The following is a 13,611-nucleotide window of genomic DNA, read 5'->3' as shown; positions in this document are numbered from 1 at the left end:
TCCATATTATGGCTTATTTTTTGTGCCACCAATTCTACTTTACAGTGACAGTCCTTTTACCTAAAAATCCATAGCGAAACAGGAAAAAAAAAATCATTGTGCAATAAAATTGAAGAAAAATGCCATATTGTAACTTTTTGGGGCTTTTGTGTTTTTTTTTTTTTCCCAATTTTGCACCACAAATATTTATTCTGGTTTCGCTGTAAATTTTGTAGTGAAATGATTTGATGTCATTATAAAGAACAATTGGTGGTGCAAAAAAGAAGCCCTCCATGAGTCTGTAGGTACATAATTGAAAACGTTATGATTTTTAGAAGAAAAAACAAAAGTGCAAAAAAAAATAAACCTGGAAAACCCTGCATCCTTAAGGGGTTAAGTAACCATTTACCTTTTTAGGTTACCCACAATAACTGTAGAAATGAATATAAATTGTGCTGTTTTAATTGTGCCTGAAATTTGCCTCGTGTGGAAAGGGGGGAAAAAAAAAACTGAATTCCTTGTGTTGTATCTTTTATTGAAAGCTTAAGTTGTACTCAGGGCTTCATACTCGTGCTTATGGCTGCCACCGTTGCATACCTACCTGTGCAAATTAAAATAACCATAGCAAAGCGGTCAGAGGTGTGCCATTAACCGCGTCCTGAGGGCATGCCTTTAAAGTGCAAAAATCAACCTGGTAGGATGAATGACAATGATTATCATAAAATAATACCTCACACACTAGCTGCCTGACATACCCTATGCTGGGCTATAATTCGTAAAACAGAATTGCAGCTATCAATTAGTCACGACGTAAGCGGATACATAGTACTGAGCAGCTGTGGTAAACACGACTCCACTAAAATAAAAACGAACAGTCGCTGAACCAGACCCGCTTCTGTACGTATTAACCAAACTTACCTTTGTTAACAAGACAAGGGGGAACTGTTAAATGCTTGCCAGGCATGAACATAGTGCTATCCCTGCCATTAAGAGGCAAAAAATCTTGTTAAACCTGTTAAAATTATATAACCTGACAACATGACAGACCTTTGAAGATGACCTTGCGACGCAAGTTCACCTGTAGATTAATCGAGATTCTGTGTAACAGCTTACCTAAGGCTGAGACCTGAGTAAACAAATTCAGTCTTACCCTTAGCTGTGAGACCTGAAGAAGTGTCAGTAATACCTAGAAGGGGAATCCCCCTGAAGATGTGACCGATGCTATGAATATATACGTACCTAATAAAAAGCAACATGTCAGTAAGAATAAACTGTGTGGTGCATCCTCCTGCAAACATAGCAGGCATAACGGGTAAACAACCACCTATGTGTTGGAATGGTTTTTGCTCTGAAGGCGTGTCAGTAACAATAACCTGCTGGGTGTATGCCCTACTACTCTGCCAGGCATAACGGGAAACCACCACCTATGTGTAGTAAATTTTATACTCTAACAACCATGTATGTGTCGTGATGTTATTGCTCTGTAAGATGTGTCGGTAAGAATAACCTGCGTGGTGCCTCCCCCTGCAGACGTGGAAGACATAATGGGTAAACAACCACCTATGTCAGTATGTCATTGCTTTGTGTCAATCACTGTGCATCCCCTCCGTGGAGGCAGACACGATGGGTACACAACCATGTATGTGTCACAACCCAATTGCTGTGAGAATGTGTCAGTGACAATAACTATGCAGCACACCTTCCCCCCCTGAGTAGACATGGAAGGCATGAAAGGTAACCACCGCCTGTGTGTCATGAGGATATTGCTTGTGCCGACGTGCCAGTAACAATAACTTCCCCTGCAGGTATAGTAATCATGCCGTGTGCCCTCTATGATGCCTAAAGCATGGTGAGAACATTATGGAAAGATGCTACGAACAGCTGCCCCGTATTTAATGCTGCAATGTACGTGGGGTAAACTAGACAATACGCCCCAGATAAATACAAACATACATAATTACTATGAACAAAGCACCAAATACATGCTATGCACAGATTACCTCCTACAAGCATGAGTACGGACTAGAGAGGAGCGAAGTTACAGTGATTTGATTTGTCACAAACTTCTCGGCTCGGCAGTTGCTGACTTTAGCCTGCATAAATTCGTTCAGCTTTCAGGTGCTCCGGTGCGCTGGAAATGGTGGATACAGTCCTTGGAGACTCCTTCAAACCATACGTACTGCCTGAGTGCTATAAGCGTATGCTGGCTGAGTGCTACAACCGTATGCACACAACAAAAATTTTATAACATGTACACAAGACTATATGCATGTAACCAGTGCCCAACCGTGAAACGCTAACTGATCACACACAGACCAATACTATATTGTATGTACCGAATATGCTATAACACCATGTACCGAACCACAACTATAAATTTTAAACATGCTAACCGTATGCATGTAAAATACTACAATGATATGCACAGACCAAGGCTATAACGTATACACTGAGTAAAACATACAAATGAACAGACGATTTCCATACGAATGTATAGAATGCTATAACCTTATGTACTGAACAAAACACTATAACGTAATAAATCCTATAAACATAAGCAACAAATAAATACTACGAAGGTATGCCAGATACGTATAAATGCAATAAAAACCTACTGTAACGCTAAGCACGTATGCACAAGAAAAGCTATGAACAGATGCATTAAATAAAATTTTGCCCGTATGCATATCATGAATGCTTAGAATTAGTGCCTACACAATATAAGTGCTGTGAGCATATAAGCAATGTAAATGGTAAGAAAGCTATGTACAAAATAATTATGAGCATCTGTAGTCAGTATGAAACTATGTACAGTAGATTGCTACGTACAGGAAATGCTATGTATGAACAGTAAATACTACCAGTGTATGTACAGTAAAATGCTACGAGCGTATGTTTAGTATACATGACGCAAGTGTATGCACATAAAACTACGAGCCTATTTACAGAATGAAAACTACGAGCCTATGTTCCATATGAATAACATAAGCGTGTGTACATTATAATTGGTGCAAGCGTATGTACAGAATTAAATGGTACAGGCATATGAACAGTATAACAATAGCATATGTACAATATAAATGGAACGTATAACAACTACTGGCATATGTACAGTATGACAGCTACGAGCATATGTCCAATAGAAATGCTGTGAGTGTATGTACAGTGTCAATGGTACAAACGTGTATGTACAGTATAACTGGTACAAGCGTATGTATAGTATAACTACTAACATATGTATAGTATAAAGCTACGAGCGTATGTTCCGTATATATAAAACTAGCGTGTGTACAGTATAATTTGGTACGAGCGCATGTACAGAATAATATGGTACAGGCATATAAACAGTATAACAATAGCATATGTACAGTATGAATGCAACAGTATAACTACTAGACTATGTACAGTATGACAGCTACAAGCATAAGTCCAATATAAATGCTGTGAGCATATGCACAGTATAATGGTATAAGCGTATGTACAGTGTACATGATACAAACCTATATGTACAGTAAAACTGGCACAAGCGTATGTATGTATAAAAACTACTAGCATATGTGTAGTTTGAAAGCCACGAGCGCATAAAGCTACAAACCTATGTACAGTAAAACCCATGAGTATGCAACTAGAGTATATACCTTTATAATACAACAAAAATAAATATTTTTTTTCTTTGCAAAGAAGTGCTACCAGCGAAGGTACCGCAGTGATGGGAAGCATATTGGGCAGTTCCCCCCCCCCCGATTCCCCCACCCCCTAAACGTCCGGACCAGCTAGACTGTACAATATGGACTTCCTCTTGAGCCCATAAAAACACAAGGCAACTGAGAATTTGCTCCAATGTATCCCGTTTGGACGATCCACAACTAGTGAGGAGAACGCCCAAAATAATAGCGACATCACTCACATTCCATCACGGTTAACTTCATGGCTGACGGTATCCTGGCAAGTTATAAGTTTATCCTGCAGCCAGAGGTCCACTGACAACACCATGTGACACGTACATCTCCTGACAACAGGGAAAAACCTTGGTGCGAAAATCACACTGACCGATCAGCTGTGGGGGAGCAGACATGGATGGTGACTGACCTGTAGAAAGCACTACTACCCCGCATCCCCCCCCCCCCCCCCCCACAAAAAAAAAATGCCAGAGATGGATAAGTTTTACTGTTGTGGCGGACTGCCCGTACTGGCAAGCTGCAAAGTCCAGCTGAACATAAGTGCTGGCACGGCACTGACACTCACCCCTGACCTCCGCAGCAGGTCAACCAGCCGGAATACACTGCCGGCACACAATCGTCACCCCCGATATACAGCGCTGCCAAAATACCCCCAAACCTCTGAGAAACACCTGGCACTGGCCGTGACCTCAGTACCAGTGGCAGGGATGACTGTAGCTCTGTGGGTAACAGTGGGATGCAGAGGCCACGCCACCCCAGCAACAAGCTTACTTACCCACTTGCTGCTGCTCCCAGATCCCAACACAGATATGGGCAGATATCACCACAGCTGCATGCCCCCTATACATTATCCTGGAGATAGTGGGTGAGAAGCATCCCACCATGAGACAGCCAGCAGGCTACCAGAATTGCCGCGCCTATACTACCTGACAGGCTCTTAACTGAAGGATTTGGCGGGAAATTCAAAACACCAGACACTCCGCCTTAGCGTACCAAAAGCGTTATATATCCACGCCCCCCTCGGACCGTCATATTTTCAGCCTGCTCTAGTGTTGACTTTTCTAACTATGTTTGTGTATACACAGTGTATGGAAGAAATCATTGAAGCTAGTCTCTAGCCATTAGCTCAGGAGTAAACTGCAGAATTCATAAGCTTATTCTGGCTTTTAAGTCAGTGTAGCTAGCTTCATGGCTTAGGTTTCAATGACTGAGCAACATCACAAAGCACAATGCTAACCATCAGACGGAGTGTTAAGCATACACCACTGGATTCTGGAGCAGTGGAAATGTGTTCTGTGGAATGATACTTCATGCTCCTTTATCTGCCTTCAGCTGTTAGGGCATGATGATGAGATTTTGCAACAGCTGGAGAGTTACAATTTGGAAAATTGTACAGTGTGCTGGCTCTCAAGGTACACAGACTTTTTTTTTTTTTTTGGTCCGGTCCACTCTAGTAGCAGGAAGAATGAGGTTGTATTAGAAATCATACAGCTTTGGGATGAAAACATATAACAAAGTAAAGTTCCAAAACTAGAAAGAGTATGCTATCTGTGTACTTAGAGGGCAGCCTGGGGTTGTGAGTAATATTTTGTGTATATTCCTTGCAGGAAACTACATATACAACAATGATGTCTGTATCTGAAAGCAAATTTGAAACTTACCTCCGGGACTGCCCACAGCCCTGTATGCCTTGGTGAGGAGGATCTGTAAACTAGCAGTCCAAGCCCTTGTACTATATACAAGGGTAAAGAAGAAATACACTGTTCCCTCCTAAGCAGGCCAAAGTCACCCGATGTACACTGCGGCTTTTGAAATTCTGTTCTCAGCAAGATTTAGCACTTGTCATGGTTATTTAAGCTATATCTGTATTAAGGTGTTCCAGCTGTAAAACTGGAGTAAGGCTGGATTCACACTACGTTTTGTCCCATACGGGAGCGCATACGGCAGGGGGGAGCTAAAAGCTCGCGCTCCCGTATGTCACCGTATGCGCTCCCGTATGTAATTAATTTCAATGAGCCGGCCAGAGTGAAACGTTCGGTCCGGTCGGCTCATTTTTGCGCCGTATGCGCTTTTACAACCGGACCTAAAACTGTGGTCAACCACGGTTTTAGGTCCGGTTGTAAAAGCGCATACGGCGCAAAAATGAGCCGACCGAACGTTTCACTCCGGCCGGCTCATTGAAATGAATGACATACGGGAGCGCATACGGTGACATACGGGAGCGCGAGCTTTTAGCTCCCCCCTGCCGTATGCGCTCCCGTATGGGAGAAAACGTAGTGTGAACCCAGCCTAAGAAAGTTCTGTCAGGGACATTTATCATCATTGCTTTGATAAGCAAGTTCTGTAGTAATTTTTTTTTTATTGCTTTTGATTTTGCTTAAGTGTGACATTTATTATACTATCACAGGGGGGTTGATAAATTTGGTTCACCTAAGCATAAAACAATAAATCACTTTTGAGTACCATTTTTTTTTTATTATTTTAGCGCACAAAATAATTGCAAAAACCAATAAATGACGACTCCAGAACAGCACTTAGTCACCCAAACCTCCTCTCCTTTGTAAAAATGTGTAAGATATATTATATAATATATAAAAAAAAAAAATATATATATATATATATATAAATATACTTTTTTATTTGTATTTTTTTTTAACCCCTTTAGGACACAGGGTTTTTAATTTTCTCCTCAGATTCTTAATCATAACACTGAAAATTTTCCACCTTTACACATAAGACCTTGTTTTTTTGCAACACCAATTTTACTTTATGACATCACCACAAGATCTATGGTGAAAGAAAAACATTATTTGTGGGACAGAAATGGGGGGGGGGGGGAAAAAACAACAATTTGTAACTTTTAGGACCTTCCATTTTTACCCAGTGCACTTTTCGGTAAAAATGACACATTCTATGTATTCTGTAGGTCCATACAGTTAAAAATTATATCAAACTTGGGCTTCTTTCACACTGCCGTTGTGACACAACAATGTCCGTGGGGGAACCCGGGGAGAATAGCTGGAGGAAAAATACATCATGCAGTGTTTTTTCCTCCCGTTACTCCCATCAAAAAACAAAGCTGCCCTACAGACCCCATAATAGTGAATGGCATCTGTCGGGCCCCATCAAAAATAACGGCTGTTAAGGCACAAAAAAGTGGCTTACGGACATTTGCGGCAGTGTGAAAGGGGCCTTATATAGGTTTGATTTTGTTTTTACTTAAAATTTTTTTTAAATTATTTATATGAAAATTAGCACGTTTCAAATTGTCCTCTTCTGACCCCTCTAACTTTTTTATTTTTCAGTATACGGGGATGTGTGAGAGCTCATTTTTTTTATCACGTGAGTTGTAGTTTAGAAACAGCAAGACTGCAGCTGTTGCTAAATTACAACCTATATCTTTCCCAGACAGCCAAAGCCAAAGGAATAAAAGTTTTTAAAAAGTGTTGTTTTTATTTTTATTTACTTTACAGGCTTAGTAGTGGAAGCTGTAGCAGAATCCATTACTAAGCTGGGGCTTAGCATTAGCCCCCAAAACAGGTAGCGCTTACCTCCAATTACTACCCCGATACCCACCGCCACAGGGGTGCTGGTAAGAGCCAGTACCAACAGGCCCGAAGCATCAAATGGTGCTCCTGGGCCTTGGGGGTAACAGGCTGGTGTTATTTAGGCTGGAAAGGGCCAGTAACCACTGTCCTCGCAAACCCTGGTAACGTCAGGCTGTTGCTGCTTGGTTGGTATCTGGCTGAGAATGAACCTTAATAAAATAGGGGGAACCCCCACACATATTTTGCATAAATAATAAAAAAAAATGCATAGGGTTCCCCCTGTTTTTATACTCAGCCAAATACCAACCAAGCAGCAACAGCCTGACGTTACCAGGGTGGGCGAGGACCATTGTTACTGGTCCTCCCCAGCTTAAATAATGCCAGCCTGTTACCAGGAGTGCCATTCTTGACTATCCTGGCCTGTTGGTACCAGCTCTTCCCGACAGCCCTGTGGCGGTGGGTCCCGGGGTAATAATTGGTGGTTAGCACTAGCTGTTTTTGTGGCTAATGCAAAGCCCGGCTTAGTAAAGGACAGCTTCCACTACTAAGCCTGTAAAGTAAATAAAAAAAAACACTTTTTAAAAACTTTTATTCCAAAAGCCCTTGTTAACCATTTTATTACTTTTAAAGGGGTACTCCGGTGGAAAACTCTTTTTTTTAAATCAACTGGTGCCAGAAAGTTAAACAGATTTGTAAATTACTTCTATCTGTCCAGTACTTATCTCCTGAATACTACAGAGGAAATTATTTTCTTTTTTGGAACACAGAGCTTTCTGCTGACATCAGGACCACTGTGCTCTCTGTTGACAGCTCTGTCCATTTTAAGAACTGTCCAGAGTAGGAGAAAATCCCCATAGAAAACATATCCTGCTCTGGACAGTTCCTAAAATGGACAGAGATGTCAGCAGAGAGCACTGTGGTCATGATGTCAGCCGAGAGCTTGGTGTTCCAAAAAGAAAAGAATTTCCTCTGTAGTATTCAGCAGCTACTAAGTACTGGAAGGATTAAGATTTTTTAATAGAAGTAATTTAAAAATATGTAACTTTCTGGCACCAGTTGATTTAAAAAAAAAAAAAAAAAAAAGTTTTCCACCGGAGTACCCCTTTAAACAAAAAAAAAAGCTGGTCATCGACGTAGTCCACCGATTCTGAAGAAGTCCTCAGCATACACGGATCTGAAATAAGAAGAAAAAAACACTGAAAATTGCTTAGTACATTTATGGTGCCCTCCCTCCTGTCATGGGAGTTGTAGTTTAGCAACAGCTGGAGGCACCAGCTGCTCACCAGCCACCCACCCGCACCTACAACCCTCCCATAAGCTGTTGCAAGACTACATCTCCCAGCATGCCCTAACAGTGAGGACATGCTGGGAATTGTAGTCACAATGGCTAGTGCAGAAAACCTTGGGGATACAACTCCCCTCAGGGTAAACCCTGAATAGAGACCCTCTCTGGTCTAAAAGTTAACTTTTAATTTGTCAAATAATAACTATATTACTGTGCTCAAAATTGCCCACTAGGTGGCAGTGTGTGATTTAAAATTACAATCCCGTATTCATTTATTTTCAGTTTTGTGGCATATTATGCTTGGATGTTTCAGACCGTGGGGCTCTGTATGCAGTGCTCTGCTCGGATGCCGTCTATAGACTTAGCATCTCAGAGCTCCTGTGGTCCATCCATATATTACTGCCGGGATTGAGCTAAAATCTGTTCTCTATATCAACGTTTCGCCGGTGAGACCCGGCTTTTTCAAGAGTCTGAGGTACCTCAGAAATGGTACAACCTTACTCCTGAGGTGTAACGAAAGAAATTCAGGACTTTACAGAAGCATTCCACAGAGAGTTACAATGCCGCTGTGGGAAACCTGGACCGGGAACCCAAAACAGCAGTGGTCGCTGGGGAGTTGGCAAATTTCCACATAGCCAACAGGGCATCCACCAACTGAAGCAGAGGATTTACCAGGAGATGGAGGACCCCTGCTCCTAGACCTCCCATCACCCAGCCTACTGTGCCATCTGGATCTGTTACTACTGCTATACCTGGGGATAACCTTAAATGTTATGTTTGCCATAATGTGGAGCACCGTAGTTTTACTTGTCTGGAGAAAAGAAGGCCTACTCCATCTACCGGAGCATGCTGCCCCTCAGAATTACCACCTATGCCATCCACCAGAGCAGGATTAACACCTTCAGTTTTGTTTGTTTCCAAAGCCAAGGACAGCGCCAGTGTGAAAATGCAAGCAGTCATCGTGAACGACAAGGTAACCTTTGAACTATGAGACGCTGGGGCGTATGTAACTCTTGTGCACCCAGAGCAGGTGAGCTCTGAGGATTTTATTCCTGGAAAAGACTTAAGCAGTGAGAGAAATTGGGGGAGTATGTCCTGCAGTGCCAATGGTAGAGGTGGATTGGGATTGGGGAGCAGGGAAGTGTCTAAGACATATTGGGGTGACTGGCAACATTCCTACAAATGTATTTCTAGGCACTGACTTGGGTACATTATCACAGTATGTGCCTGATAATGATACCTGCGCCAACCCCCACCACTTAGGGGTCCTACTGTGGGAAGGGCAGAGTGTGGAGGGAGGCCTGAAGGAGCATGTGTACCAGGCTGTGTCAGGGCCAGGGGAGATTGTAGTAGCAGGGATGTATGAGATGCCCTGTGAGAATGGGGGGGGGGGGGGGAGTGAGTGGTTGTCTGTGTCATGGAAAGCCCAGCCTCAAAATCCAGTATGTTTGTCGGCAAAGAGTGGGAGTGAGACAGGGGCATGAATGTAGCTGTGGTAACCTGTGAACAGTTGGCCAAGAGTAAGGGGCAAGGACTGACTCAGCCTGTGAATCTGGAGAGGATGTCTGCATGGGGACCTCAGTCCCCCCTTCCCCCCCTCTGGTACAGTGTTTCCCAACCTTTTTCACACCCCGCGAAAAACATTTTTGTGGGGCACCCCTACCGAAGTTGACGAGGACAAAAAAGGGAAAAAGGCAGCAATGCACAATATCTATACATCAGTGGGTATGTAGTTTAAAGTTCTGCTTTATACAGCAACTCACATGTGATGTCTTCTCTGATCAGCATCGTTCCCTGTTCTTCTCCGTCTGGTCCGGACCATTTTTTTTCCAGCCACAACACTTTACTGTTAAACCTGCAAAACAAATCTATTAGGCTCTGCACTTAACCAGCATTAGCCTCCAGATTCCCCTTTTACAAGTGAAGAGGAATACAGGGGCGTATAGGTGTAAAGGGGTAACAGAGGGGTGTACATGGGAGACAGGTGTGTAGAGGAGTGTACGGGGGTGACAGAGGGGTGTAGGGGGTAATAGAGGGGTTTACACTGGTGGCAGAGGGATGTAGAGGAGTGTACATGGTTGGCAGAGGAGTGTACATGGGTGGCAGAGGGGTGTACATGGTTGGCAGAGGGGAGGAGAGGAGTGTACATGGGTGGCAGAGGGGTGTAGAGGAGTGTTCATGGGTGACAGAGGGGTATAGAGGAGTTACAGATGGGTGTAGAGGAGTGTACATGGGTGACAGAGGGGTGTAGAAGAGTACATGGGTGGCAGAGGGGTGGAGAGGAGTGTACAGGGGTGGCAGAGGAAGTGTAGAGGAGTGTACATGGGTGGCAGAGGAAGTGTAGAAGAGTGTACATGGGTGGCAGAGGAAGTGTAGAAGAGTGTACATGGGTGGCAGAGGGGTGTAGAGGAGTGTACATGGGCGGCAGAGGGTGTAGAGGAGTGTACATGGGTGACAGGGGTGTAGAGGAGTGTACATGGGTGACAGAGGGGTGTAGAGGAGTGTACATGGGTGGCAGAGGGGTGTAAAGGGTTGTACATGGGTGACAAAGAGGTGTACATCGGTGACAGAAGGGTGTAGAAGACTGTACATGGGGGACAGGAGTGACAAGGTGGTAACGGGTGAAAAGGGACAGAGGGGTAAATATGTGTGACAAGGATGTGGTCAGAGGGGTGGACAGTGGGGGTGAACATGGGTGACACGGGGATGGAAAGGGATGACAGAGGGGTGGACATGGGAGACGGGTCAGAAGGGTGACAAGAGGTTAAAAGAGGGATGGACAGGAGTGACAAGGGTGGACTGGGGTGACAAAGGGGTGAATAGGGGGGGTGGACATAGGTGACAGAGGTGTGGACAGGGGTGTGGACAGAGGTGTGGGGGGTGAACATAGGTGACAGAAGGGTGGCCAAGGTGGACATGGATGACAGGAGGAGATATGGGGGTAAACAGATGACAGGAGGGTGGACAAGGAGGATAAAAGAGGGGTGACAAAGGGACAGAGGGGGGAATAGGGGGGTGGACATGGGTGAGGGGGTAGACTGGGATGTGGACAGGGAGGGGGCGAACATGGGTGACAGGGATGGGGAGGGGGTGGACATGGGTGAGAGGGGGGATGGACATGGGTGAGAGGGGATGGACATGGTACAGTACCTTAAGCAAGCCATTTTTCTTCTCCTCTCTGGCAGGGCACCGACTCGGGGCTCCAGCAGGGCACTCATTCACTGCGCCGCATGGGGGAGGGGGACGCTGGGGCACGGGTCACTACACCGACCCGGCGCAGCTTCCGCATACTTCCCCTCTCTGGCAGGGCACTCACTAACTCGCAGGGGGGAGAGGAACGCTGGGGGACGCATGGATGGATGCACGCACAACGCACACAAACTTCCCTCCCCCTGCAGCGCCGGGGAGGAAAAAAAAAATTTGACATCAAAATCCTGCGGCACCCCGGTTGGGAATCACTGCTCTAGTAGCTCAGAAACGGGACTCTATGGTACAGAACCCAGAATTTCACCAGGCCCAGCAGACAGATCCCACGTTAGAGAAGCTAAGGGACCAGGCTAGTCCACAAACTGTGATAAGGAGCGGGTATATTGGGATCAAGGGACATTGTACAGGAAGACTGTAGCTCGGGAAGGACAGGATCTTTGGGTAACCAGGCACCAACGTGCTTGTGGTGCCTAGGAGGTATAGGGATCAGTTGCTTTTAAAGAAGTATATTAGAAAAACTATTGTTTTGCCAGGATTTACAACATATAAAAAGTTATTATATCTGACAGTTTTTATATCTGCCCATTTAACCATTTGCCTTATTCATTTTTACAACTGTTAGGTAACATGATGTCAATGGTACTGTTCAATTTTGACTGAAATCTTTCACCAAAATACCGTATAAGAAATACATCAAAACTTAAACTTCTTGTGATGTGTCTTATTGAAAGTAAAAGTGAAATTTTATTGTTTCAAAATATTTTTATAATCCTACATGGTTTTGCTAGATTAACCAAAGTGGTGATAAGGTTATTTTAGTGCTCTCACTGCTGTTGTTGAGCCCCCGAGAGTCCCCCCATGGTGCAAAGCTTTTTCTTATTCTTTCCATTTCAGGGGGTGGGACAAGTGCTGGGCTATTTGCAAGTACTACACAAATGACTTCCTTTACCATACTACTCTGGGAAATCACAGCCCAACATAGTTGGGCCATAACATAGTGCCTGTGTAAGGGCAGCGAATAGGCTGATACTGTGCTGGGGGATAATTTACACAGTACAGTACTTTATATGTGATGTGGAGGGAGAAGGGGTTACTAATGTATTCAATTTGCTGTGTCACCAGAAATTAAATAAATAGCAGCAGCACAGCAACAAAGGGGTTACACTAAGTACTCCACTATTGCTGAAAAGCGTCTGTGGCAGTACTGTGGACATACAACAGTAAGTATAACTATTATGTAGCACTGACAATAAGAGGTAAACTTTGGTTCAAGCTTTACTGACACAAATGATATTCATCAATGAGAGAAAGAAAATACGGACAACTCACCCAGATGCTGTATAAAACTCTTCTTTATTTGCATGAAGACATCATATATCCACGGCAGAGCAGTACAGGGGGGTTCTCGGGGGAATGCATAATATCCTGGGTGAGTCGTCCGTCTTTTCTTTCTCTCATTGATGAATATCAGTTGGAACTTTTTGCCTGTCAGACGTAGACGCTCCCCATTAGGTGCACACACGAGAGCAGTGAAGTCTTTCTGATAGCCCAGAATAGCACGGACTAGCGAGTAGGCAGTGCCTGGTGCATACCTTTTTGTACGTTTACTGACACAAAAATTGCTTAGTATGAGGCTTCGAAACACGTGGAATTATGTTTTGGTTATCTGACCTTTTTAATAAATTAATATACACAACATTGGCCTAATACAAAATCAGTCATGAATTAATTTATAAATATGTTAAGAATCATCTAGGTTGTTAATAAGGGAAATTAGGCTAACCTTACACCGCGCATGATGCATATGGGAGCCTTCTCACGTTTCCCTTGTGGCAGATGTTGAGGGACGTGTTGTATTTCAGCACTTATAATGCATTGTTGACATGGATAATAAGCAACTGCTATGGTTGGG

General features: G+C 43.8%; 1 protein-coding gene across 3 annotated transcripts in view; it reads left to right on the top strand.

Annotated features, from left to right (window-relative positions):
• Window positions 1-5,584, top strand: part of ASAH1 (N-acylsphingosine amidohydrolase 1) — a 40,411-nt gene extending 34,827 nt beyond the window's left edge. For 2 of the 3 annotated variants that reach the window (XM_056559256.1, XM_056559238.1), the window contains one exon: window positions 5,267-5,582. In XM_056559256.1, the coding sequence (XP_056415231.1) occupies window positions 5,267-5,356 (90 nt within the window). In that variant the 3' untranslated portion in view covers window positions 5,357-5,582. Of the gene's footprint in view, window positions 1-5,266 lie in introns of all 3 variants that reach the window. The other variant, XM_056559264.1, reaches the window with a different exon arrangement.
• Window positions 5,585-13,611: the final 8,027 nt, after the last annotated feature.

Source organism: Hyla sarda, chromosome 1 (assembly GCF_029499605.1).
Source record: "Hyla sarda isolate aHylSar1 chromosome 1, aHylSar1.hap1, whole genome shotgun sequence".
Classification (NCBI taxonomy): domain Eukaryota; kingdom Metazoa; phylum Chordata; class Amphibia; order Anura; family Hylidae; genus Hyla; species Hyla sarda.
Note: the sequence above shows the minus strand (reverse complement) of the source record. Positions and strands in the feature narration are given on the sequence as shown.